Below are 25,802 nucleotides of genomic sequence, written 5' to 3'. Positions count from 1 at the left end.
CTGTTAGACTGCACCATCAGTCAGTTGGAAAGCTCTTCAGATTCAGAGTGACAGAACTTCAGACTCTTCTTTGGTTTGGATTTACTGTCCTCATGATTCCAGTGTAGGCTTCAGACTAGACTGAGGGTTAGATCTAAGATCCTGCTCCTCGCCTAGGACCAGAGCCATTAAGCTACTCCTTGCTTTTTGTATTTGCTCTGCACTCAGTACACAGCCTAGTCATACAACTGCTTATGCTAGAATGCCTGGATATAGGTTCCCTCCTCAGTTTGCCCTGGATTCTAGTTCTGTTCTTTCTTGCCCTGGTGCACAGTCATATGCAGGTCTTCCTCCAGGGTCTAGGCTGTAATGCTCCTTGGCCATCCCTGGCTATACTCCATCCCAGAGTCCGCAGACTCTTCTGCCTGCCTCTCAGTGACAACCCGGGCTGGAAAAATGAGTCAGAATTATTTTTGTTCTTAATTTTTTTTTCAAGATTTCCCATTCAGTTGTGGGGGAGACCTCAGTCATACTACTTCTTTCTACTCTGCCATCTTGGCTGGTCTTCTCACCATTTCTCAAATAGATCCCCTGGGTTCTTCTGATGCAAATTCTATCAAAATTCTTTAAAGACTCTTGAGGGATAACAATAATAATAATAGTTCTTGTTAATACAAAACACTTTTCTTGCAATAGCCCATAAAAATGGGTTATTACTCCCATTTTATAGAGGAAGAAATTGACTCAGATTAAAAATGAATTGCTCATAATCACAGTTCTGGTAAGTATAAAAACCCAGGCCTTCTGATTCCTAAGTCCAGTCATTCTCACTATTCCGTGATGTCTAGAACACATGTTGTGCTTCCCAAAGACCCTTAAGATTTTGGTACAGGAGCTTTGGTAGAAGATTGCCATTCCTTAGCCCTGGATGCTGTGAGCCACTCCTTACACCAGACCTTTGATTCATTTTTGTCTTATGCAGCATCTTTCCTCCTTGGATATCCTCTGAAGGAGATTTATGATGAAATGACTGGAGGAAGAAGCATATTTGAGGAAGATCCTTACTGGAAGATAATGATTGACAATGTTACCCACAGAATGCCTCTTTCTCTCAGGTTCATTTTGTACAGTCACATTTTCTTGCACTTCTATAGTATGGTTGATATTTCTCTCTGGAGGAGGGTGACTCTCTAATGAAAAAAGTAATTGTCTCATGCAGATGTTTTTAAAATATTACCTATATTTCCCAATACATTTTCTCCTTCATATTCCCAAATAGCCATCCATTATGACTGGAAAAAATAAAGGAAAATAACAATTCAGCAAAACTAACTAGCACATCAAAAAAGTCTGAGATTATAATGAAACGTTCCATACCCCAAGCATCTTTCTCTTTAGAGAAAGAAAGTGCCTCCTTATAGACCTTCTTGAGGGTCAAGTTTGGGCATTACAATTACACAACATTTAATTTTGATTGTTCTGTTTTTTCTGTTTTCCTACCGGTTCAGCAGGGTCATCATATTTATTTTTTCTTACAACCTAATCATGTTCCATTACATCAAGGGTTCTTAACCTGGGGGTCCATAAATTTGGCTTTTTTAATACTTTGATAACTATATATGTTTCAATTTAATTGATTTCCCTTGAAATCCTTTGTAGTTTATCTTACTCACTTAAAAACATGATTGTGAGCCATTGTCCATAAACTTCACTAGATTGCCGAAAGGGTAGGGTACATGACCCAAAAAAGATTAAGATCTCCTGCTTTAATGGTATCTTCGTGTACCATAGAGTGTCTAGCCATTATCCACTTGATGGGCATCTCCTTTGTTTTTATTTCTTTGTTACCACAAAAAGTGCTGCTATATTCCAGTGTATATGGAGATCTACATAAAAGCATGAAAGATCATGGTATAAGCAGTTTAAAGGGAAGCGGTTAGGTGTTGTGTATCATATTCAAGGCTTAAAGTATGAAGGACAAACAAAAGTAGAGATAAAATCAGAAGAGAAAAATGAGGAATTGCCCATTTAGCAAATACTAAGTGCCTACTGTATGCAGTGCTAGGCAGAAAGGAAAATACAAAAGATGTGTTCCCTGTGATCCAGAAATTACAGTCTCATGGATATAAGGCACGGTCACCCATAAATCTAATGTGAATAGAGGAGCATAAAATACTATGAAATTGTGTGGAAGATGCCACCCAGCTAGGGGCACGGGACACAGCAAGAGAAAAAGTGCGAGCAAAAGGCCCTGGAGGAGAAGTGAAATGGTGCTGAGGGAAGCATGGAGAGAAGCCCCAGGAGCGGGAAGAGCCTGCGATGCCAGCGTTTCTTGTGTGCAGGGCACGGTGCCATGCTGAGCCCAGGAAGGCCTGGAAGAGTGGAGTCTTGAGCAGACCCTAAGTAGGGACATAATAAATGCTTATTGATTAAAAATAATAGTTGGAGAGAGAAAAGATTATAGAGAAGAAGAGGGAAGGGGATAAGTCCCTTGTTTTCCATATACAAATAACTCCTTTTTTTCCCCAAATTTAACAAAATTAACTGGTAAGGCAGTATTTGCAGGTCAGGAAACAAGTCCAACAAGATTGGGTGAACTTCCCTAGGGTCACAGAGGTAATATATACATGGATTTCAAAATCTAGGTCATCTTCCTCTTGACTCCAAATCCAGCACTCTTTCTCTTACATCACACCAATAAGAAATATTTAACAGATTTGAAAAACCTCATGCAATTCATTATTCATTGACTGGAATCATTCCATAAGGTGTTAATCTTATCTCAGAAAAGTTTCAAATTGAACATTATATTATCCTTTTTTGCATGGAGAATTTTCTATCCCATAGAGAAGAGTTTAACAAAGAGAGAAATTAAATCCTTCAAGAATTTAAATTGAAATAAGATCAAAGTTCCAGCTATATGTCAGGTATTTTAAAATACATTTATTGTCTTCTAAGTCAGTGAGAAAGTATCTAGAAATTACTTGTTTTGTAGGACCAAAAATACACAAATCTACCTTACTTTACAGAATACATGTGCTCATGAGAAAAAGTTCACTATGCCCACTTACCTCTTGACTCTGATTATAAAAATAGAAATATTTTCCCAATGGATGAGGAAAGCTCTCTGCCCATAGTGAATGCCATACATAGCAATGTAATAAATTAATTTTTAAAAAAGAGGACAGATAACTCTTTGACCCAGAAATACCACTACTAATTCTCTTTCTAAAGATGTTTAGGGAAAAAGGAAAAGAATCTATATGTCCTAAAGTACAGCTCTCTTTGTGGTGGCAAAAAACTGGAAATTTCAGGGGTGCCTGTCCATTAGGGAACGACTGAACAAGTGGTATGTGATGGTGATGGAATACTACTGTGCTAGAAGAAACAATGAGCTTGATGATCTTAGAAAAACACAGATAGACTTGTGGGAAATGAGCAGATCCAGGAGCATGTTGTGTATAGTAACAGCAGTATTGTTCTAAAAATGACTTTGAGTGACTTAAGGCATTTTGACTAAATATCCAAATTTGACTGTTTGAACAAATACCCAACTTACTACAAGGGACCTAAGAAGGAAGACATTATCTGCATCCAGAAAAGGAACTGATAAATGGAAAAGAATGTCTGTGTGTGTGTGTGTGTGTGTGTGTGTATTTGTGTCTAATGATGGGCAGGTGACCATCTCAAGCAGGGTGGAGGGGAGGAAAAAGGGTGGGGGGAAGTTACGTGATCATTTTATTATATATTTTAAAGGAACAGCAAGTTGTACAAAATAGATTTGTAGTTTCATGTGCAATCTTTTTTTTTTCTATTCTATGTTATGGAAATGCTTCTTTTATTTCTGAAGTTCAGAATAAGATAAATAAAATGTTTAAAAAAAAACCAGTGTTCCAAATGTTTTAGAAGAGGAGTGAGTGAAATAAATGGGTAACTGTATGATTGGGAGAGTGTAGACAGTCACCTCCAGAGGTGCCAAATTTCCATTTGTCTCTGATTAGCCAGTCCCTCTCCCCAGAATGAGCACCCCTTGCCTTTCATAATTCTGTTTTGTCAGAATTGGAAACATTTTGATCCAGTTAAAGAACTAATATGTTTTTCCTCCCAAGAAACCTTCACTCTTTTATCTAATTGGTCCTTCCCCCTGCTTTTATACTTAGCTCGGGAACCATCCGCTACCTAATGAAAGTACCTAGGAATACAGGAAATGACATACTCCTTGTGAAATCAGATGCTTGTGAGCTGCTTGATGGACAGAGACTTATTTTGAAGTGGACCCTCAACATGTCTGAAGTTGTGAGGTATCGTTGGCCTCTAAAGCAAACGACTAGTATTCTTATCTAGGAGATTGTTTAAAAAAAAAAAACAGAAATACCTTCTTGTGCCAGGGCAGCAGGATGGTGTAGACAGGGAGACCAGGTTCACCTGTAGCCTCAGATGCTTACTAGCTGGGTGACACTGGGCAAGCCACTTGAGCTCCATCTGCTTTTGTTTCCCCTACTGTAAAATGGGGATGTTGGTGATGGTGATGATGGTGGGATACTAGCACCTACCTCCTAGGGTTATTGCAAGACTCAGATGAGATCATTTTAAAGCTTAGCTCAGTGCCTAGCACATAGTAAGCATTTTAGTAGGTGTGCTGGTCTCCTTCCTTCCTAGACAGAGGGGCAGTTTAGATTATTGCACTAATAGAATCAGCTTTTGTTTGTTCAGCATTTCCGTATGCAAACATTTTAAGTAATTTATCTAAACAGTCCTATTGTAAGGTAAGGTGTTAGTCTAATTTAAAGATGAGAAATTAGACTTATTCAGTGCTGGGCCGCAGGTCACCCAGAGAGGAAGTGGCCCTTCTTCCACTAGACTGTGCTGCTCACAGTAGGGAATGATGGTGATGGAATACGACTGTGCTGATAAGAAATGATGAGCATGATGATCTTAGAAAAACACAGATAGACTTGCGGGAAATGATCAGAACCAGGAGAATGTTGTGTATAGTAACAGCAATATTGTTCTAAAAATGGCTTTGAGGGACTTAAGTCACCCAAACACCCGCCTGTTAAATTTGACGCTGCTGCTTGCTTAGGAGTGGTGAAGAGCTTTGCACTGCCTCTCCCAGGGAACTGCCTCTTTGCAGGGAAAGCTCTGTCATTCATTGAATTTGTTTTAAATTGCTGTCTGTGTACAGTATATGCTGACCATGAGAGTCAGCCACTCTGCTTGTTGCTGGAATGTTAGTTATTCCAGTAACTTTCTTTAGGAATTTCCATTTTGATCTTCCTCCTTTTATCCTTCCAGAAAACCAGTCCTTGGCTACTACAAACCAGGTGCACTCGCTATAGTCCTTGAAAATGGAACCGGTGTCCAAAGAAAGGTTTGAAACCAACTCCTTTGCTCATCCTGTCTTTCTCTGAAGCTTGAGGCAGATAAGTCTGGGCAGCCAGAGTGTGCTGGCACCCAGTATATTCCTTGGATAAGGAGTAAGAGACCTGATTCTGGGGTAAGAGGGGCCTGGGTGATGAAGGGAGGAGGGTGCCAGGCAAAAAGGGCAAAAAGATGACCAGCCAGGGTCAGGAAAGGTAAGATTTGTGGTGCCCTGCCTCTTGGGATGAGCATAAAGAGGGGCAGAGAGACAGCTGCCTGTGTTAGAAATACTTTCCTGTGGGTGACTCGTGTGTCTCAGTGACTGTTGGTGCTGCCAAATCAGCATTTGCACATCCACAAAGGTCAGGTGGTATAGGGGTTCTTCAGCCTTTCATGCTGCTAAGGTGGAGAAACGAGAGGACTGAGACACAGAAATGTACTTGGATGGCAGGTGCCATATGGTCTCTCTTTACAAATGCAAAGAATAAAACAATATCTACTAGCGAGGCGTGTCCATTTTAATGAGGGGAAATATAAATACATGCTTACTAGCTGTGTGACCCTAGGCAAATCATTTAACCCTGTTTGCCTCAGTTTCCTCATACGTAAAATGAACTAGAGAAGGCAATGGCACACCACTCCAGTACACTTAGACATGACTGAAAATGACTAAACAGCAACCAAAATGGAAGTGTAGTGATACAGGAATTGAACCTGTACTCTCTCTATCATTGGTAGAATTTCTCTGAAATTTACTGCCTTAGAGAGGTGTCCAGAGAAGTAAGTGAGAGATTAAGTGACTTGCCCAGGGTTACCTGGGCATCATATATCAAAGGTGGGATTCAACCCACCTCAACTCCAAAGTATTCCTGGCCTTATAGTTGGCACTTTTATCCACTACAGCATACTGCCTTTGTATATATACATAAATATATATGGGCTAAATACTAAGTCATTAAATACAAGGTTGTTTGGAAGGGAGGGTGCTAGAAGTTTGGGAGAATCAGGAAAGGCTTTGTTTAGAAGGTGGTTCTTCACACCCACCTTGAAGGAAGAACAGCACGGTTCTCCAAGGTGAGCTGGAACAAAGGCCTGGAGAAAGGAGAGATCCATGGTGTGGGAAGAAGGGACCAAGAGAACTCTGGCTACATCATAGAGATCAGGAGAGGAATGATGTCTGATAGATTGGAGCCAAGTAGTGAAGGGCCTTTCAGGGTACACAGAGGACTTTGTGTCTGCTTGCAGAAGAAATAGGGAGCTCGTGGAATTTATTGAGTCACATAATACATCATTTTGGTAGCAGCGTGTAAAATAGAGTTGAATAGAGACACTTGGATTGGGCAGATCAGCTAAGAAGCTGTTATAATCATCTACGGAAGAGGCCTCAAAGAAGGTGGTGTTGTGTAAATCCTTGCGTGAAGGATGCAGAGGGAGGGTGTGGAGGTAGAAAAGACAAGACATTGTCTTTAGATATGTTGAGTGACTGAGAGGAGTCGTGGGTAACACCAAGGTTATGGACCTGGGAGACTAAAGGAATTGTGGTACCTTCTGTAGAAATGGGGAAGAAGGTGGGATTCTAGCTGAAATTTCTTTTTTTTTTTTTAAAGTTAGAAGTATTCAATCTATCTTTTATTAGGGTTACATTAAGAATTTTGCACTTATCAAATCTGAATGACATTTTGATGTCATTAGAGAAAGAGTCCACAAGATAAAGGATATATGTTTAACATATTTTTGGTTCAACCATATAGTTTGCTGTCATTCATATACATCATGATCTTTTTTTTTCTTTTTCTTTTTTTTTTTTTATTTAACTTTTAACATTCATTTTCACTCTAGCTGAAATTTCAAGGGAAAGTGGGAGGGAAATGGATATGAGGACGGAGAACATTTCAGGGATGGGAGATGGTCCCTGAAAATGCCCAGAGTTGGGAGAGGAGTGTTGTCTGAGAGTGGCAACAAGGTAGCTGGTGTCATTAATCCCAGAGGATGTGGAGCAGGGAGTGAGGTATAAGAGTACTGGAATGGTGGGAAGGGGCCAGGTTATGATTTTATAATTCATCCTGGAGATAATAGGGAGCCACTGGAGTTTTTTAAATAGGGAAATGCCCCAAAGTAGCATTTATATAGCACTTTAAGATTTACAAACATCTCATTTTATCTTCACAACAGTTTTGGGTAGGTAGTTTGCTATTTTTATCCTCATTTTATAGATGAGGTATCAGAGGCAGATAGAGGTTAAATGACTTGCCCGAGGTCACATAGCTGAGTGTCTGAGGATTTAAACTCTGGTCTTTCTGATTCCAGGTCCAGGTCAGTTGTGGTCATGTTGACTTTGAAATGTCCAGTTGGCAATTAGTGACACAAGGCTGAAGCTGGGGATTCTTCAGGAAACCATTAGTGGTTCTCTCTTGCCTATTGTATAAACCAGAATCTCTTTGGCGTGGCCCTTTCCAGCCTGGCATGGCCATTCAGACCACTGCTCTTCACAGTCTATTCTCTAAACAGAATCTTTGCTTTGCCATGCCCGGCTTTGCTCAGAATGCCCTCCCCATATCCTCCTGTGGAATTCCTCCTTATTGTTTAAAGTCCACTTTTTCAAATGCTGCTTCTTCCAGAAAGCTTTCCTTTCCTCTCTCCTTCTCTCTGCTCTTTGTTCCCAGCTCTCTAATTTACTGCCTTACTGAAAGGCATTCCAGAGCAGTAGACAAAAAAACTGCCCTCAAAATCACCAGGACCTTGGTCCAGGTCCCACTTCTAACATAGAAGGGAAGGTGTGACCTTGGGAAATCACTGAACCTCTCACTGCTCCTCTGGCAGCTTGCTTAGACTGCTCTGCAGAGAAGGCACTGACCTGTATTAAATCACATTCCCTCCTTGTTCCCCAGGATTCACTTACCACGTTATTTTATATTATTTGCAAATGTGTCATATCCTCTTTCTACACATTAAACTCTGTGAAGGCTGGAGGCCTTGTCTTAACTTACAACACACAGCTGGCTACTAAAGGGGCACAGGATAAAGCCCTAGAGTCATAGAGGCTTTGGCCACTTCCTAACTGTATGACCCTGGGCAAGTCACTTAATCTCTTTCTGCCTCAGTTTTCTCAACTGTAAAATGTGATGATGATGATAGCACCTTCCCAGAATTGTTATGTAAAATGGAGATGATAGCTCCTACTTCCCAGGGTGCTCGTCATTATGCAAACCTTTTATCTTCCACCAGGCTCTGCGGTTAGTAGACACTTGATAAAGGGAAATGTGGTCTCTAATACACTCCACATGGGTAGTCACTGGGCCAAGCCAGTAAAATCCCCAAGTGGAAGTCAGCTGGCATCTGGGGACCCACGATGTGGCCCCCCATTCTCTGCTGTAGGACCTTTCCCCAGCATGTCCCCTCTTCCTTCAGATCTTCATTGTGGACGCTGCTTCAGGAGCCATTCTCTGGAGCCACACCCTGAATGCGTTTGCAGGGACACCCAAGTCTGCTGCTGTAATGACAGCAGACCGACGATCCGCCTTCTTCTTCTGGAGCAGCAGTAACCAGATGGTATGAGGAGAGACCATGCCAAGCCCGAACTTTGGAGTTGGAGGGCCTGGGTTCAAGTCCCAACTCTGCCTTTCTTCTACAAAATCAAAGGGTTGATGGTCTTAAGGTTCCTTCTAAGTTATCTGATCTCTTGTGGGGAGGGGGGACCAGAAGAGCTGTCCAGGAGTCTAGAGTGGACTAGGATGTACACCAAGCACATTAACCCTCCATGGTTTTTGGTTTTTGTTCTCTATAGGAAACTGTTGATTCACAGAAAACCCTGTATATGTTCCATCCCACTTTTCCCGATAACTTTTTGGAACTTACCAACATTACCAAAAACATTGTGGCTTTTAATGGTAAGTGAAAACCTTTACTCAGGGGACCTGGATGCTCATCTCCCCTTTGGTTTTAATTAGTGACAGCCTGGGATGGTGGGCTTTCCAGGGTGAAAACATAGGTCCTTTGATGTAGGATTGGTGGGAGGGCTGGCATTCTTGGCACCCCGGAGAGACCCTTGACCCCTTGTGTCTCTCCCACCATAGTGCTGTTTGAGCAGAATCACCATGCCTCTTACGTGCTGCTGACTGGGCCCACGGATCAAGACTGGCCTGGCCTGGTGTCTTTATCAAAGCAAAAGGTGAAGGAGAATGTCCTAAATGCTCGGGTGATCTGGCTGGGGCAGCAGGCAAAGCCTGAGAATGAACAATCCATTAAGGACCGGTTTTATGAGCTGAGATACAAGAGGGAAGCATGAACTCGTCAGCAGACGGTGTCTGCTTTTTCCTTTGTCTTCTTCCTCCTCTCTAAGAAACCAACTGAAGAAATTAAAAATCCAAGAAAATTCTACTTTTCACATGTTCTCCAAACTGACCTATACATAGGCCAGAAGTGCAGTTTCCTTTTCTTATGGAAACAGAATTGGAGTCCTTTGTCCCAAGTCTTTCTCCAGGTGCCTTACTTTGAGACTCAAGAGTTTAGATGGTATCAAAATGCCTTCTTACGTGCTCCTTACAAATAAGGAACAATTAGGAAAGGTTACTCACTGGGGAAGCCTAACTCATTATACCTTTGATAGCATTAATCCCATTTTCCTGGTGTGTCTTCACTCATTTGCCCTGAATATGGCGGACATGGCACTCACCTTGTGATTCTCTCCAAGGCAGGCCTACACAACATATAGGCCACTTGTGGCCCACCAAAGGATTTCGGGTGGCCTATGAAACATGTAGTGTTGACACCGTGCACACTCCTGTTTGTTACATGACCCATGGCAACCAACCACCATCATTCTGTCTCTAGTCTAACCTGTCTGTAGCCCAAAGAAGTTTAGCCTATTTTAATTTTGACCCCTACCTACTGCCAAGTTGTGCAGGTCTGCTCTAAGGTTTAGTACAAGGACCTGAGTTCTCCAAACAGGTTCTGCCTCTGCCCTCTCTTGTGTTCTCAGCCATGACCAAAACTTCTATAAGACAGCCTTACCAGACCTCCAGGCTAAGCATGAGGCCATTCACTTTACCGTAGGGCCAACTTGTTGAGATTTCCTTCTTGAAGACGTATGGGGTTTAGGGCTGCTGAGTTAGGTTGAGGGAGGTGGGACTCTTTCTTGGTGGTTTTCCTATCTCTGTCCAGCATATCCATTTTAGACAAGCTGATGGAATGACTGAGAAATGCTGACATTTTCAGGAAATTGTGAAGCAATTCTGCTGTTCCTCCTCCAGCTTTACCTAACTTCTGTGGAAACACTTTTGTTCCTGGTCAGATAGCAGCATCCAGTGAGTATGTGTCACCAGAAACACTGCCCATCTGACCCTTCCTCCTGCTTAGAGCTGTTTAGACTATACTCACCTCTAGGCTGCCCCTGGACTCTGTGGGTGTCCTGGTGACTGCTGCTTTGGCAGAACCTTATCTGCCCCCAAATCCTAATTTAGGAAGCTTTCTTGGTACAGTAGAGATTTTGACTTGAAGGAGCCCATTGGACTTAGTCCTTGGGGGTAGCTGGGCTTCAGAGACTCCATACCTGTAGTTTGGGAGAAAAAACACTGTTCCCAGCAGCTTTCTGATGAGCAGCAGGTGATGTGCCATGATATGAGGCAGGTTGCTCACCAAATTTGGTGGTTTTAAAATATTCACATTGGATACTTGTACCATAAACTCCAAAACATACCCAGCAGGGGTAACACACACTCAGGAAAATTCTTTACACCAGCATCAATAGGAAACAATGGGTTTCTTGGATGTTCTACTCTGGGCCTGTTCTCCTTTATGGAATCAGAATGAACTGGACTTGTCACCTGCTAAAGTCAGAAAGTCAAGGCCCTCCACACTGCACTGCTGCTCAGTACCAGAGAGCCGAGCCCCTCCAGGCTGCAGCAACTCTTATGTGGGGAGGCTTGGGATGATGGCATTGGGCTTGGGCTTGGTGACTTAGGTAACGAAGAACTTCCTTTAGTGCCTTGTTGATCTTTTTTTTAAAATTATTATTATTTTGTTTTCAGTGTTCTACAATCCCTTCCATATATCTTAGATTTTTTCCCCTCCTCCCCACTCCCTCCCTGAGATAGCATACAGTTTTATATAGGTTCTACACATACATTCCTATTAAATACATTTTCACCTTAGTCATGTTGCATAGAAGAATTAAAATGAATGGGAGAAATCATAAAACAAACCCAAACATAATACAAACGAAAACGACATGCTTCATTCTGTGAGCAAATTCCATAATTCTTTTTCTGGATGTGGAAGGTATTTTGCCTTAAGAGACCATTGGGAATGATTCGAGTCCTTGCATTGCAATGTGCCTTGTTGATCTTAAGCTCCTCTCCAGGCAGGTGCAGCTTAGGACCTGCCTCAGATCGTGGAACTTGACCTCTCTGACCTCATACAAATCAGTTTGAACCCCATAGTTTCCATTGTCTTTTTCAATAAATGCTTTTGCGTTGTTTGTAAATGCCGCCAGTGTGTGGAGTGTGCTACAAGCTCAGTGGTGGCTGATAGAATGGGCCTCCCCAAGAGTGTGCTGCAGTGGGTCAGATGTGAAAGATGCAGGCTCAGCCCACACTGTTGCAGTTTTAGTAGATGAGGGCATGACAGTTCAGTCGATCTGAAATCTTAGCAGGATCTGTGGGTCTCTTTACTTCAGGTTCTGGCCCTTTAAGATGAAAGTAAATCCAGTGGAGTAACCATTAACAATTTACTGTCACGTGGATGGAGAGGCATGGCCACTCGGCTAGTCTTGTCTCTGCAGCCTGCCAAACTCGTCACTAAAGACTGAATGAGCCTCTTTCAGATAGTGCAGCTCTGCTCCCTAGCCCAGCCAGTCCAGATGGGTCTCCCCATACTCCCCACTGCTTAGAAAAATGAAGAGGGAGTGTGAAGACACAGAGGCCAAAAGGCTTGTGTGGGAGAAGACCTTGTAGAGTCACACCACAGGAGTAAACCACTTAGAACGAAGATGTGCAAAATAGGGATCAAGAGATGGGGTTACCAAGGCAGGAGAGAGTGAGGGGTTCACCAAGGTGAAGTCAGGAATCCAGGGCAGCTACACGCCCCAATATTGTGCATCTCTATGCACCCCTGAGCTGGCAAACGGCAACATGGTGTGAGGGAAAGAGCTCTGATTTCTGATACACCACTCAGCTCCAGTTTTTTCCTCTGTAAGATGAAGATAAAATCTGATCTTGCCCAGAGAAATGGGAGGGGAATGTTCCTCCAAACTTTCTTCAAAAGAACCCCTAAGGATCGATGTGGAAAAAATAGGGACAGCTTTGATTACTATCTCCCTACTCTTTAAGCTATTGGTGGGAACTCAGGGCTTTCTTGGATTTAATTTTTGCATAAGTTAAACAGGGTAAGCATCTTGCAGTCTTTGAGTACACTCTAGGTAAGGAAGACGTTGATCTGTAGTGAGAGTACCTGTTAGTCTTAGCCCTAGAAATAGAGATGATTTTAATTAAAGGTCTGAAGTACCCACAGACAACATCTGCCTTAGCAGAAAGAAGTGTCCTCACATCATTCCTTTGCTTCAGAACCTTCGGTGGTTTTCTGTTACCTACTGAGTACAATTCAGAGTTCTTTGTGGCGTGTCACAATCTCCAGCATATCTCTTGCCTTATCTCACATAATGCTGTTTTACATACTCTATGTTCTAGAGATAAAGTGGCCCACTCTCAGCCTTTCCCCTCCTCCTATTGCTATCCTGTTTTCTAGCCTGGATGAATTTTGATAGTCTCCTCCTGAAAATATTCTCAGGCCTCCGTTCCCTACCTCTACTCCCATCTCAAACTATTAAAATCCTCTCTTTCCTTCAAAGCCCAGGTTGATTTGTTCCCTCTGTGCAACCTGCTGTGAAACCCCTAGCTAAAGATGATTTCCCGTGTCACGGATCACTGACCTTTCATACACCTAACGGTACTCTATCAAAGTGTAGACTGAAAACTCTTTGAATCACAGAATTCGTGACATTTACAGGAGGACTGTTTTCATCACTCCTGCATCACCTGCAGAATTGTTGAGCAGTAGGGGCAGCTAGGTGGTGCAGTGCATAGAATACCAGTCCTAGAATCAGGAGGATCCAAGTTCTAATTTAGCCTCAGATACTTGACATTTACTAGATGTGTGACTTTAGGCAAGTCACTTAACCCCAATTGCCTTGCCTTGCCCCTCCAAAAAAAATTGTTGAGCAGTGAAATGATCCTACCTCCTATAATTATTTTCCCCTGATAAGAGACCATTCCTTAGGAGAGCCCTAGCCCTATCACCCATGTTCTAGGAATTCCCCTCTTACTGCCTTCATTCTAGGTGTCAGTAGGTTTTAAAGGATCTTGTAGATATCCCAGATGTTCTAGCTGGTTACCTGAAAAAGCTGCCTGCCACCTCTCAGCCACTGCCCCTTGCTCCTAGCCCAGGCTGAAGAGACCACTGAGCTTCCCCTGTACTTGTCACATCCATGAAGCCTTATGCTTATTCTTATGAGTAACTTTGGCTTCCTCCCTTCCCACCAGGGTGCACAGTGCTGGAAACAGCTGTCTCAAGCCTTGCCTTTCTGCTGTTCTCTTGATCCTGCCCTTCAAACAGAGGGGCACACATGGAACTCTGTATGTCTCCATGTAGAGGTTCAGAGCGCATAGTCTATACAGCTTTGTGGAATGGGCCTTCGTCTGGGCCAGAGAATTCAGAGGAGAGGGTACGTATAGTACTAACAAGGCCAAGGCTTCACACAGAGAACATAAGCTTTTATCCTTCGAGTACGTTTGCTCATCACAAGGGAGCCCAGATAACGATAGTTAATATTTACGTGGTGCTTACTGTGTGCCAGGTACTGTGCTAAGCACTTTGCAATTATTTAATCCTTACAACCACCCCAGGACATAGGTACTGTTATCCCCATTTTGCAGATGAAGAAACTGAGGCAAACTGGTTAAGTGACTTGCCAGGGTCACATGCCTCATTATCCAATGTAAACTCAGGTTTTCCTGACTCCAAGCCTGACTCAGAACCCCTCGCCACCCCCACCCAAGTGGGATATGACTGCTAAATAGTGGTAAGGAGAATAAGCTATAGTAAGAAGGCTCTGGACTAATGATTTCACTCCCAGCAAAGATGGCATAGGATAGGGATAGATGTAGGATTGCAATTGATATAGGAAACTCCAGATGAGGAGATAGTTTACTCAACCAATGCCAATCAACACCTTCACTGCAACTTATGACTTCATGAAGAGCACCAAAGGTTTTAAGTTTCTGGTTCAGCCTCACACCACCAGATCTTCCTGATGCTAAAGCCAACATTCAACTTACTAAGCCTTGCTATCACAGAGGAGGAGAATTTGGGTAGTGGATGAAGTCAGGGCAACTTATGGTTAACCTAAGGGTTAACACAGCCTGGTTACTTCTCTGAATCTTAGATGTCTCATCTGGAAGGTAAGGATGATAAAGTCTTGGGATTGTTTGAGATTCACTTGTACTATGCTTTTGCAAACTTTTTAAACCACTGTGTAAACGTGAGTTATGCAAAACTCTTACAGAGTATTTGTCTCCCATCATGCCCAAATAACATCTGTCCATGCTCAAAGAATAAGCTAGTCTCTCTTCTAGAAGAAAAGGTAATGAATAAGCCTCAAAGAATGCCTCTTCAAAGACTCTCCAGCTTATCAAGGAGAAGGGAGTATTCCTTTTTTTTGAAAGTGGTAGGCTCCAAAATTAAAAGGCAGAGAAAAGTCCTGAACCATATCAGAAGTTTGGCAAGTGCAAGAATGAGATGAAAAAGAGGAAGTGAAAAAGGACCAGTGGAGTCAGCAGGAAAGGGTTCTTTCTGAAAAAGCAATTGCTTGTCCTCTTAGGAATCATGAGGTGATTTCATCAGAGTGACTGGAAGAGACCAGGAGTGTTGATCGATGATATCTGGCCCTGGTCCTAGAGAAGTCTGCCTTCTAAGGCCACACGTCTCAAAATGTGGAGGACCTCCCCAAAACTGTCAAACCCAAGGACTGCCCCACTCATTTCTTGTGAATTACATAGGTACCAATGATACCACCAGAAATCATTGCCAAGGAGTACTGAGTCATGGCCAAGAAAGTGAAGAATTGAGTGGCACAAGTGGCATTTTCCATTGGTCTGCCATTAGAAGGCAAAGCCTTCAGAAGAAAAAGGGAGATTTAGAAAGTGAACAGTTGGCAGTGTAGATGGATTTGGGATTTCTGGGCCACAACATAGAAATGATGGGCTCTTTTTGGGGAGGAAATTGACCTAATAAGACCAGTAAAAATGTATTGCCTGGAGTCTTGTAAATCTGATCGATAGAGACTGAGACTAGACCAGTGACTTCATTTACATTGGTAACTTCCAGGGGAGGAAATTCCCTCTGCCAGTGTAGGTCATCATCTTCTGCAATTTATAGTTTTAGAGAGTTGCCTATGGCACTGAAAGGTTAAGTGAGTTGCCCAGGATAATACACCTAATATGTGTCAGAGCCTTGAACCTGCATCTTCCTGGCTCTGAGGCCTACTTTATCCACTCCACCATTGGTATCAAATAGAAGCAGGACATGTGGGCTTCATATATCGACTTAGAAAACCACATATTGATGTTATCTGTGTTCCATTGTATTTTTTATTTTGTTAAATACTTCCCAATTACATTTTAATCTGGTTTGGAGGAGTATTGGGCTGCGGGTCTGTCTGATACTTTGCACTACCCCATGCTGCCCCTCTCAAAAGAGATTTGAATGAAAAAGAAAAGGAAAAGGAAAAGGTTGAAGGAGAAAACCCCCTAATTACCAATAACAATAATTGAAATTCACCAGAGGTAAAATCCAAATAAGGAGTAGCTCTGAAAGTCCATGGGCTCAGATGCCTCTACTTTTGTACATCGGACACTTTTTGGGTAAAGACAAGGTCGGTGATAACAACACAAGGAAACAAAATTTGACCATAGGTCAAATCACTGAGACTTGGTGGGATGGGCCCCGTTACTGCCTTTAGAAAGATTCAAGAGAAATGGTGGGCGAAAGGAGAGGGCGTAGAGGGTGGGGTAAGGAATAGCATTGTGTATCAGGAGATATATCTATTTTTAAAAATCTAGGAATTTGAAGAAAGAAACAACATTTGCATAAAGATCAACAGAGACAGAAACAGAACTGATATTGTCATTGCAACATCTTTTCTGGACAGAAAGGAAATGAGAAATTTCGGAAACATCCCAAGCCTGGCAGAGAGGCATGGTTACAATAGTGACAGAGGACTCCAATTATATAGACATGCACTGGTGTGCTCTTTGCCAAAAAGCAGAGTAGCCAACGCTATCTTGGCCTTCCTTCAATAAGCTAACAAGATAGCTAACATGTTGGATGATACTATCAGTACCCAAAAAGGTTCTGACATGCTAGTTTATTGAGCCAAATCTAATTTGATAAAACTTAGTAGGGATAAATGTAAATTCTCACTTTTGGATTCAGAAAACTAACTTTTTAAGTGCAAGGTACAGATGGTGTGGCTAGACAAAAGTTCATCTGAAAAAAAAAAAATCTAAGGGTCTTAGTGGACTGAGCTCAACAAGCTGAGAGGATGATACAGCAGCCAAACGATGTCATGTAATCCTAGGCTGCATGAAGAGGAGCAGCAGGCCTTCTATGCCCTACTGTGGTCAGACCACATTTCTGTTCTCACTGCCACATCTTAGGTAGTACAGTGATACACGGGAGAGTATCCAGAAGAGAGCAACTTTGATGAATTCTTCATGACCCCATTTGGAATTTTCTTAGCAAAGATACTGGAGCAGTTTGCCATTTCCTTCTCTACTTCATTTTACAGATGAGGAAACTGACGTGTGACTGATGTGTCACGCAGCTAATACGTGTCTGAGGTCAGATTTGACTTGGGAAAATGAGCCTTCTTGACTCCAGGCTTGTCACTCTATCCACTGCACCACTAGCTGCCCTCCTTTGATGGTAAAGGGTACCAAAATCATGGCATGTCGATGAGTTGAAAGAACTGGGGGTGTCTGGCTTGGAGAATGCTTGAGGATAGCTGTTTTCAAGTATTTGAAGTGCTCTCCTACAGGTTAAAGCTATCCCAAAGCGGACTGCACGTAAAGCCCACTTGTTCACGTATGGGTTAGACGAGATAACTTGTGAATTCCCTTCCAAATCCCAGATTCATTTATTTGGAGATATTTCTCTGGGGCAAATTGGAAATCAATGGCTTTGATCTTTTCTGATATTGGGGGAGCAGGAAGTTTTGCCCATTTTTTCTCCCAGCAAATTCAGGGTTCCTGCCCCACCCTGGAGTGGCTGGCTCAGCAGACCTACTCTTTTTGCCATCTATTGGAACTATAAGAGCCTGCCATGGGAAGGAAGACGAGGAAACTGCTGCTCAGCCAGGAAACATGTATGCTCCTGGGGGTTCATGCATGTGCACACATGTATATGAAGGGCATCTGGAGACCTTAAGGTAGATAACAGCTGCTCCTTGATGAGCTGACCCTAAAGAGCCATAAAAATAACTACTCGACTGCAGAGCCAGAAAGGTTCTAATGGAACCTGGGAAACAGCCCATTTCAGAAGTCACCAAGCCAGGTCTGGCTGGAGTGGGGATCGAATGATGGGATTTTAGAGCTGGAAGAGTAAACCTTCGGGAGCATTTCATCTGCCTTTGTATCATCCAAGTAACTTGTTCAGGAAGGAAACTGAAGCCCAGAGAGTGACTTACCCAATGGTAAACTGCAAGTTAGCAACTGAGCTAAGACTAGAACCCTGTGCCCTTACTCCTAAGCCCTTGCTCCACCATGTCCACTGCACCATGCTTCTCTGCCTAAGGCTGGGGTGGGTGAGATGCCTGAGGACTGACTCAGAATTAGAGGTAAGGAGTGGGTGGGCACTATAACCTCTCTTTGGAGAACGCTGGAAATGTCTGGGACAAGGAGGGAGGAGTGGGGAGCCCTCACACATCTCAGTTCATGACATGCCTTTCTCTCTGTCTCCTTCCCCATACCTCGCACTGCCAACCCCTCCCCTCTCCAATTACATCCTCCAGGCTGTCAGTCAGAGGAGAGGGAAAAGCTGCAATAGAGGAGAAGGGAGGACTGCCATGCCTAGCCTTCCCCTTCCCCAGTAGAGGTGCCAGAAGTCGGGGACTTGCTCTTGTCCTCCCCCTTGGGCTCCTGTTCTGAGGGCAGGAGGAGGGCCGGGCTAGGGCTGGAGTGGCGCTGCTTCCTCATAAATGGGAACACTCTGGAAAGAGAGAGAGGAGGGAAGGATGAAGGCCGGACTCTCAAGGGGCAGTGCAAATGCAGGAGCTGTTGTCAAGTCTTGCCCCCATTCTCTTTGCTCAATAAGAGATTTCTCCCCCAAGCTGACCCATTCCATGGAAGGGGATAGGGTGAGGTAAACCTGCTTGGTAATTCCCAATTCCAGCTCTCATGTGAAAAAGTGGTTACTGGTGGTAAAAGGCCAGGGGAAAGACTGCCTCATTCCTCCTGTCCCCCAACCCCCTACAAACCCGAATCTTGGAGTTTAGGAAATAAGAGTGAATAGAATGGGTCAGGGGTGAAGCTCACCGTTTCTTAGTCTCGGGTGGAATCACAGCCTCTGCCAGGAGTGTCTTATACATGTCAGACTTTAAGAACCTGGGATAGGAATCCTGAAAGATAGGCAGAACCACCTTATTCCAATAGCATTACTTATACAGTTGTTTTGAAATTTGTACTTTTTGTTTCCCAGGACCATAAAATTACCTTCTAAGAGATCGTTGAAGTAATTTGGTATAGAATTATGGATTTAGAGATCTAGTCTAATCCCTTCCTTTTACAGATTAGGAAACTGAGACCCAAAGAGGTTTATGACTTGCTCACAATTACAGGTAGAAAGTAGCAGAGAGAAGATTCATACCCAGACCCCTCTGACTCCAAATTCAGAGCTCTTGCCACTGCTCAGGCTGCCTTTTTAGTGTTTATTTAGTCCCTTTGATGCCTCCAGAACAGAGGAACATGCAAGTACACAGCTTCCTCCTCAATTTGATAATCCCCTCCCACAAGGCTCTAGGAACAACTTGTGAGAAAAGTCCATTAATGACCCCATTACCGTGTGCTTTCCATGTTCTTATAATTATTTGCAGGATAATTGTCAGATCTAATCCAACTCAGAAGAGCAGCTAGGTGATGCAGGAGATAGAGTGCCAGGTCTGGAGTCAGGAAGACCTGAGTTCAAATTTGACCTCAGACACTTTTTAGCTGTGCAATCCTAGGCAAGTCACTTAACCTTGTTTGCCTCAGTTTCCTCGTCTATAAAATGAACTGGAGAAAAAAATGGCAAACCACTCCAGTGTCTCCACCAAGGAAACTCAAATGGGGTCAACAAAAGTGACTGAACAGCTATGCAACTCATCTCAGATGTCCAATAATACCTAATCTACTCCTTGTAACTGATCTGGGCTTGGTCTTGGTTTTGTTTTCTGTTTGACATTGTAAGTAGCCTTCCACTCAATAAAACATGAGTGAATGAATGAATGAATGCATACGTTCCAAGACCCAGGCATTTTTAATTTTTCTAAGTCAAGGGTCCCAGTCTTCAAGGCAAGGATGGGGAACCATAGGGAACTCTTTTTGCATTTCTCTAAGATAAATGCATGGTTTTCAAGCTTCAGACCCAGCCACCTTTCACAGCCTTAACAGGGAGACAGTGCTTTTAGATGGGAACCCTTTTTCTTTTCCCAACTCCACTGAACCCCTAGTCCCAGCACCTTCTTCATAAGCATGTAGATATGCATTTGGGCATCATCCATGACATAGCGATGGGGTCTACGGATCCCTTCAAGTGTCTTCTCCATAGTCTTGCTGTCAATGTTGACCCAGCGTGTGGCTCCAGGGGCAAGAAACTGTCTGAACCCCAACAGGTGGAGAAATAGGGACAAATTAACAGAAGAACCTGCAGTCTGTGGCCTGCCTTTAAGATACTGTTGCCCATCAAGGCACTGGGAAAAAACGAAAATTACCTTTGCTTTTTCACCCTCCTGATCAGAGTCTCTCTCTCCTTCCCCACTTGTAATAAATATCTATTGTGTAGCTCATTCTTGTTCCCACCTGGCTAGACTAATCCTCCCATGGTTTTAGATAAGATATCTGTCTCAGAAATGTTTATACTTTTAAAAAGAGTAGAGATAGAGGCATGGTCCCTGTACCATTCTATTCTGTTACTACTTACCTACGTCTTGATATATCCCATCCCCAAGCTGTTCTCACTACCCCTCATTCAGCAGACTCAACTGGACCACCTAATACCCCTGAATATCCAGTGACTCCTCTCTGGCTAATCCCACTTCCCTTCATTAGAGAGTGAAATCGTGTGTACCACTCACAAAAGGAAGCATAAAGTAGTTAATTTGGCCTCAAATAGGGAGTGGAGGGGAAGCATCTTGGGGCACAGAGCTCCCTCAGACATAATGTCAAAAATTTCCCATCCCACCCTCACCTCAGTACACCTGGATACATTGACAGCAGAGGAATGGACCTAATGACCTCTGAAGAAAAACCCCTTGTGACCAGAAGATTCTCTGCTCTGACACCCAAGGAGAGTCAGGACCCAGAGCAGGATCTGGGGTGGGGGGAGAGGTGAGACTCACTGGTAGACAGAGTCGACACTCTCAGCAATCTTGGACTGTTCCCCATATCGAAGGTCTTCACATGCTTCCCAGAAGCTCAGGTTCTCAGCTGGGTGGGAGGGAGGAAGGGGTGACCAGAGGAAGGGGTGACTTGAGAGAAGAAATGTTCAGGGAGAAGCCCCTAAAGCCCCGAACAAAGTGAGCTGGGCCCCCAACTGCATACCTAGTCATTCTGAACATCTTCCTATTCCCACCCTACCCCCATTGGCCCACAATGTTCTGGTGAAGAGACAAGGCTCCAGTGAACTGGGAAGAAAAAGGCTGAGTCTGGATCAGGAAGTACATCATCATGCCAGGCATGCTAGCATCTAGGTGGCCAGGTAGAGTATTGAACTGGGGGATGGAAAGACCTGAGCTCAAATCCTTCCTCAAATATTTAACCTGTCTCTGCCTTCGACTTCTAATGGTTATCACTCAGGATCCTCTTGGGTCCCTGAATTCCCTACAGGAACATGACCAGGGGTGGAGCTGGGGGTAACTGTCTTACCACTGAACTCTTTCTTGAGGAATTCCATGAACTGTATATGGCCCAGAGGATCCCCCAGAAGTTCTCTGAAGTTAAAGGCCCAACGCTCAACCCGTAATTTAGTAGGGGTCGTCACCCTAGGCAATAAATGTGTATGTGATGGCAGCTCCTTTTATATCTTCCACCCCAAGAATCTCCCCATAACTCTCAGAATTAGAGAAACGGATCCAGAATTTATCAGGGTGATTACCATTCAGGTCCCCTTAGAACCTGCCTAGTTTAAGCATGAGGCCCACTAAATGGGAGGGCCTTGATGAATTCTGGAGCCAGAGTTCCTGTGTCTGAGCCCATGAGCCCCAGCAAGAATCAGCAGTACTGTGGAATGATTTTTTTTACTGGAAACAAGGGTGGCCCTAGTTCTCTCCACCCACCCTCAGCAGGTGAGAAGCACACTCACGTGGGGGCATTCATTGACCAGTAGTCAGTATCATCAGTGATCCATGGGTTACTGGGCAGGCAGCCAGACATAATGGGGTCATGGGGCATGTACTGGTCATTGAACTTGAGGTATCTGGGTGGAGTAAGCCCATAAGGATAACAAGAACGTGGATTTAGAGCTGGAAGAGAACTTGGAGGTCAATTAGTTCAATCCTCTCATTATACAGAAAAGGAAACTGAGGTTCACACTGAATAAACGATATGCTCAAGGTCACAAAGGTAGTAAGTGGTGGTGCCAGAGAATGAAGACAATTGTGGGGAGCCCTCCCCATTCAAGGACTTGTAGAAAGGAAAGGGCTGTTATGGTAAGAGTAAACCCAGGAAATCCCAGATAGGGGTTTAGAAAGCCAGAGGAATATGGGTGGGGACAAAGGAAGCATTTGGGAGAGATTTGGGGTGGACATGTAAGACATCCCTGCCCTCCCACCTTCCTAGACCCTGCTCCTCTTAATCTGGAGCCACTCACGCTTCCAGGCAGATAGAAGACTTCACCCTAGTCCTACTCATCGCCTTCCTACAGTACTCGATCTAGGCAGAGACACAAGAAAAAAAAGGAATGGGGAGGGATCAACTTTAAGGCCCCCATACCAGCCAGGGATGACCTTCCAGTGGGGTGGATGGGGACAGCCAAGCCTCCCTTGTCTTTCATCTTTGTCCATATTTACCCAATTAAAAAACTTTTAAGTGGGATATCCCCATAGCCAGGAGGTAACCAGATTCCACCCATAGCTCTATCATCCCATCTCTCCCAGCAGGCCTTAGGCTAAACACAGAGGTAGGAACCTGCAGCCTCAAGGCTACATGTGGCCTCAAGACCCCAGGTTCCCCAGCCCTGGAAGGATCCCAGGGCCCCACAATGTGTTCCCCTTCCATAAAACCCAAGGACAGTCTAAAGGCTTACCTCTCGCTTATAGAAATCCATATTTTTAGTCTGAAAAAGATTAAGACAAAGAGGGTGAGGGCAAGGCAGAACAGTCTGGTGAATGGGGGGCCATGAGAGTCCCTAATGAGGAATAACTTCTCCCTTCCCTTTCACCCACAGCCAGAATCAGACATAAGAAGTAAGCACAATTAGTGAGTGATTTACCTGTGTGGCATGGTGGATAGAGTGGACTTACTAGCGGCAAAACCCCTAGCAAATAACCTCACTTCTCTCTTCCTCAGTTTCCCCATTTGCAAAATGGGGATAAGAATAACTCCTATCTCACCAGGTTGTCACAAGATTAAAGTAAATGCTACGTGTTTTTATCTCATAGGTGAAACGATATGGTGCTCATCAGACGAACGTCTCCCCATAAATGCTGATGAAGGCAACCTTACAGTCTTCTCCCCCACACTTCTGATCACTTCCCCAGTCCTAAACCCTGGCTGGACTCTAACCCCACCAGCCTCTCAGATACCAGTGCCTCTCATCATTACCATGATGAGGAGCAAGTGTGGCTAGGTCAGTGGAGTGCACCCCCTGCTGTGGGGGACATACCTGAGGTCACAACCTTAGTTATACTTTGGATACATACAAAAATCCAGAACTTCAGAGAACCTTTCTATTCAGTCATTTTTAGTCCTGTTTGACTCTGTGACCCCATTTGAGGTTTTCTTGGCAGAGATACTGGAATAATTTGCCATTTCCTTCTCCAACTCATTTTACAGATGAGAAACTGAGGCAAACAGAGTCCAGTGACTTGCCCAGGGTCTGAGGCCAAATTTGAACTCAGGTCTTCCTGACTCCAGCCCCACAGTCTGTGCACTATGGCATTGCCTAGCTGCCCATGGAGAACCTTAAGATCATCTATTCCAACTCTTTCAATTACAGACAGAGAAATTGACCAGAGGGGATGGAATCTGCCTAGGATCACATAGAAGGTTGGAGACCAAGCTTAGATTAGACCCACTTAGCTCCCAACCAAAGGGACTCAAATCAAATAAGTCCAGTGCTAACGGGAATCCTTGGTCACATCTCAACTTTTCCATCCCAGGGAGCTACTAGGGGGACCTTAAATGGTCCAGTAGCTGGCTGCAGCTGAAGGCTATAGCCATGTAGCTATCTGTAGTTCCAGGGTCCAGTGTTAACTATAACAAGGCCCCAGACTCTAGCGCAGAAGAATGGACTGGACTTGGCTGGAAGGGAAGAGGTTTTTGGAGCTCTCTTTTTAAGTCTCCAGAGTCCAGGCAGGGGGAGGGGAAAATGAGGGAAATTTCTACTTTCCAGGGCCTTCCTCATTAGAAGTCTCCTGTGCCAATAAAATCACAAGTCTAGTTCCAGGAAAAAAAAAGTTAGACAAAGAGTTCAGCCTGGTCCCAGTCTGTCTGAAGCAATCAACCATTACAGCCACAAAACAATCTCCTGTTGTCTAATTCGTTCTCAGACCTTCTGTTCTCATATGGGGCTTCATAGCTCCTGGCCCCTGGGGAACACAGCACTGACTCTCAAATCAGAGGACCTACAACCTGTTTCTTACATATACCAGTATGTGGCCTTGGTCAAGTCACTTGACCTGAGTGTCAGCTTCCCCAGCTGTAAATGAGGGGTTTGGGCTAAGTGGCATTCTCAGTACTTCCAGCTCTAGAATGCATAATCTTAAGGATCCTTGTTCCTGAAAATGCTTCTCATTCCCTTAATCATTCTTCACGTTGTGGTTTCAGTCAGCTCCGTCTTTAAATATGGTCAGGGGAGGGAGCTGGAGAGAGAGAAGGGGAAACCAGAGACATTTGAGGTCTTGATCCAAAGCCAGAGCTGGAACCCAGCTAAAGAGAAAAGGGAGATAGGAAGGGGGTGGGGAAAGAGGTTGAGGCCAGCCCTGGGTATGTATCCCGAAATCCTGCCAGAGTCGGCTTTCCTCAAAATTCCTTTATTACACAGACAAGGTAAGGGTTATTTTCTACAAACAGGGGAATCACCACTCACCATCTGCACTCTGGTGGCATAGCCGTTACCCCGCTCGGGTCCCTGCTCCATCACATTCAGGGCTCCTGGCTGACAGAGAAATGGGGGGAAGGAGTGGAGGGAAAATGGAGGAGTCAACTTTCAACCTCTTACTGTCTCCCCCTGAGGTTCTGCTGCCCACTCCATAGGGCCAGGTCCATAGGGCAGGCCCTCTCCAGGCTCATAGCCGCCTGCCTCCTGATGGAGCCTGGGAATGAAGCCATTTTCAAGCTAAGAAATCCTGTCCTGCCCTCATTTCACCAAGAGGGAAAGGGGAGCTGGGTTACTGACTGACCTGGTTTGGGATGAGGGGAGGGAGGTGGGGCAAGGCAGGGAACAGTTTAAAAACTAAACACCCTCTAGGGTCCCAGGTCCCCCAAACCCTACTGAGGGGCTCCCAGAGACTGTAGTTACCTTCAGCTACAGCAGAGGGAGACAGAGAGTAGAGCTGACCCCAGGCTGGCCAGAAGAGTGGGGCACTGAGAGAATCAGCTCATGGTCCAAAGTCTATTCATCTAACCTTGCCCCCTCTCCACAGCTTCCCTCCCGGTGAGCCCCCGCTCGCCCCCTACCCCTACTCAGTGAGCCTCAGAGAAAGTTTGTCTTCTGTGCCCCTTTTTCAGAGCTCCTCATCTAAATCTCCCTCCCCATTGGTCATTTCCAATGACCAATGTCCCCCCTGTTGGCCTTTCCTCTTTCCTTTCATCATCTACTAGTCCAGATTCCTCACTGTGTAGGGAAGGGATCCTGAGGCCCAGGGTGGTTAAGCGATTTGCCCAACCTAACATGGGGAGTGTCTCTCACCGGGGGCCGATTCACCAGCCAGTAAGTCTGCTCCTGGCACTCAATGACAATTCTGTCCCCTTTCCGGCGCTGCTTGGCTGCTCTGAAGG

The 25,802-nt window shown here is 44.3% G+C and overlaps 2 protein-coding genes across 7 annotated transcripts in view; one reads left to right on the top strand and one right to left on the bottom strand.

The window, feature by feature from the left end:
* The window catches only part of FAM234A (family with sequence similarity 234 member A), a 55,652-nt gene extending 43,831 nt beyond the window's left edge, over window positions 1-11,821 (top strand). For all 5 annotated transcript variants that reach the window (XM_072602012.1, XM_072602003.1, XM_072601995.1 and 2 more), the window contains exons 7-12: window positions 962-1,094; window positions 4,140-4,280; window positions 5,275-5,350; window positions 8,749-8,889; window positions 9,125-9,227; window positions 9,414-11,821. In XM_072602012.1, coding sequence (XP_072458113.1) covers window positions 962-1,094; window positions 4,140-4,280; window positions 5,275-5,350; window positions 8,749-8,889; window positions 9,125-9,227; window positions 9,414-9,625 — 806 coding nt within the window. In that variant the 3' untranslated portion in view covers window positions 9,626-11,821. The remainder of the gene's footprint in view (window positions 1-961; window positions 1,095-4,139; window positions 4,281-5,274; window positions 5,351-8,748; window positions 8,890-9,124; window positions 9,228-9,413) is intronic.
* RGS11 (regulator of G protein signaling 11) overlaps window positions 9,537-25,802 on the bottom strand; it is a 28,372-nt gene continuing 12,106 nt past the window's right edge. For both annotated transcript variants that reach the window (XM_072602026.1, XM_072602033.1), the window contains 10 exons: window positions 25,714-25,795; window positions 24,892-24,960; window positions 22,888-22,917; window positions 22,453-22,514; window positions 21,946-22,059; window positions 21,510-21,625; window positions 20,984-21,071; window positions 20,105-20,243; window positions 18,924-19,006; window positions 9,537-18,597 (listed from right to left, as the gene is read on the bottom strand). In XM_072602026.1, the coding sequence (XP_072458127.1) occupies window positions 18,459-18,597; window positions 18,924-19,006; window positions 20,105-20,243; window positions 20,984-21,071; window positions 21,510-21,625; window positions 21,946-22,059; window positions 22,453-22,514; window positions 22,888-22,917; window positions 24,892-24,960; window positions 25,714-25,795 (922 nt within the window). In that variant the 3' untranslated portion in view covers window positions 9,537-18,458. The remainder of the gene's footprint in view (window positions 18,598-18,923; window positions 19,007-20,104; window positions 20,244-20,983; window positions 21,072-21,509; window positions 21,626-21,945; window positions 22,060-22,452; window positions 22,515-22,887; window positions 22,918-24,891; window positions 24,961-25,713; window positions 25,796-25,802) is intronic.

This window comes from Notamacropus eugenii, chromosome 1 (assembly GCF_028372415.1).
Source record: "Notamacropus eugenii isolate mMacEug1 chromosome 1, mMacEug1.pri_v2, whole genome shotgun sequence".
Taxonomy (NCBI): Eukaryota; Metazoa; Chordata; class Mammalia; order Diprotodontia; family Macropodidae; genus Notamacropus; species Notamacropus eugenii.
This window is presented reverse-complemented; position numbering and strand designations above follow the sequence as displayed.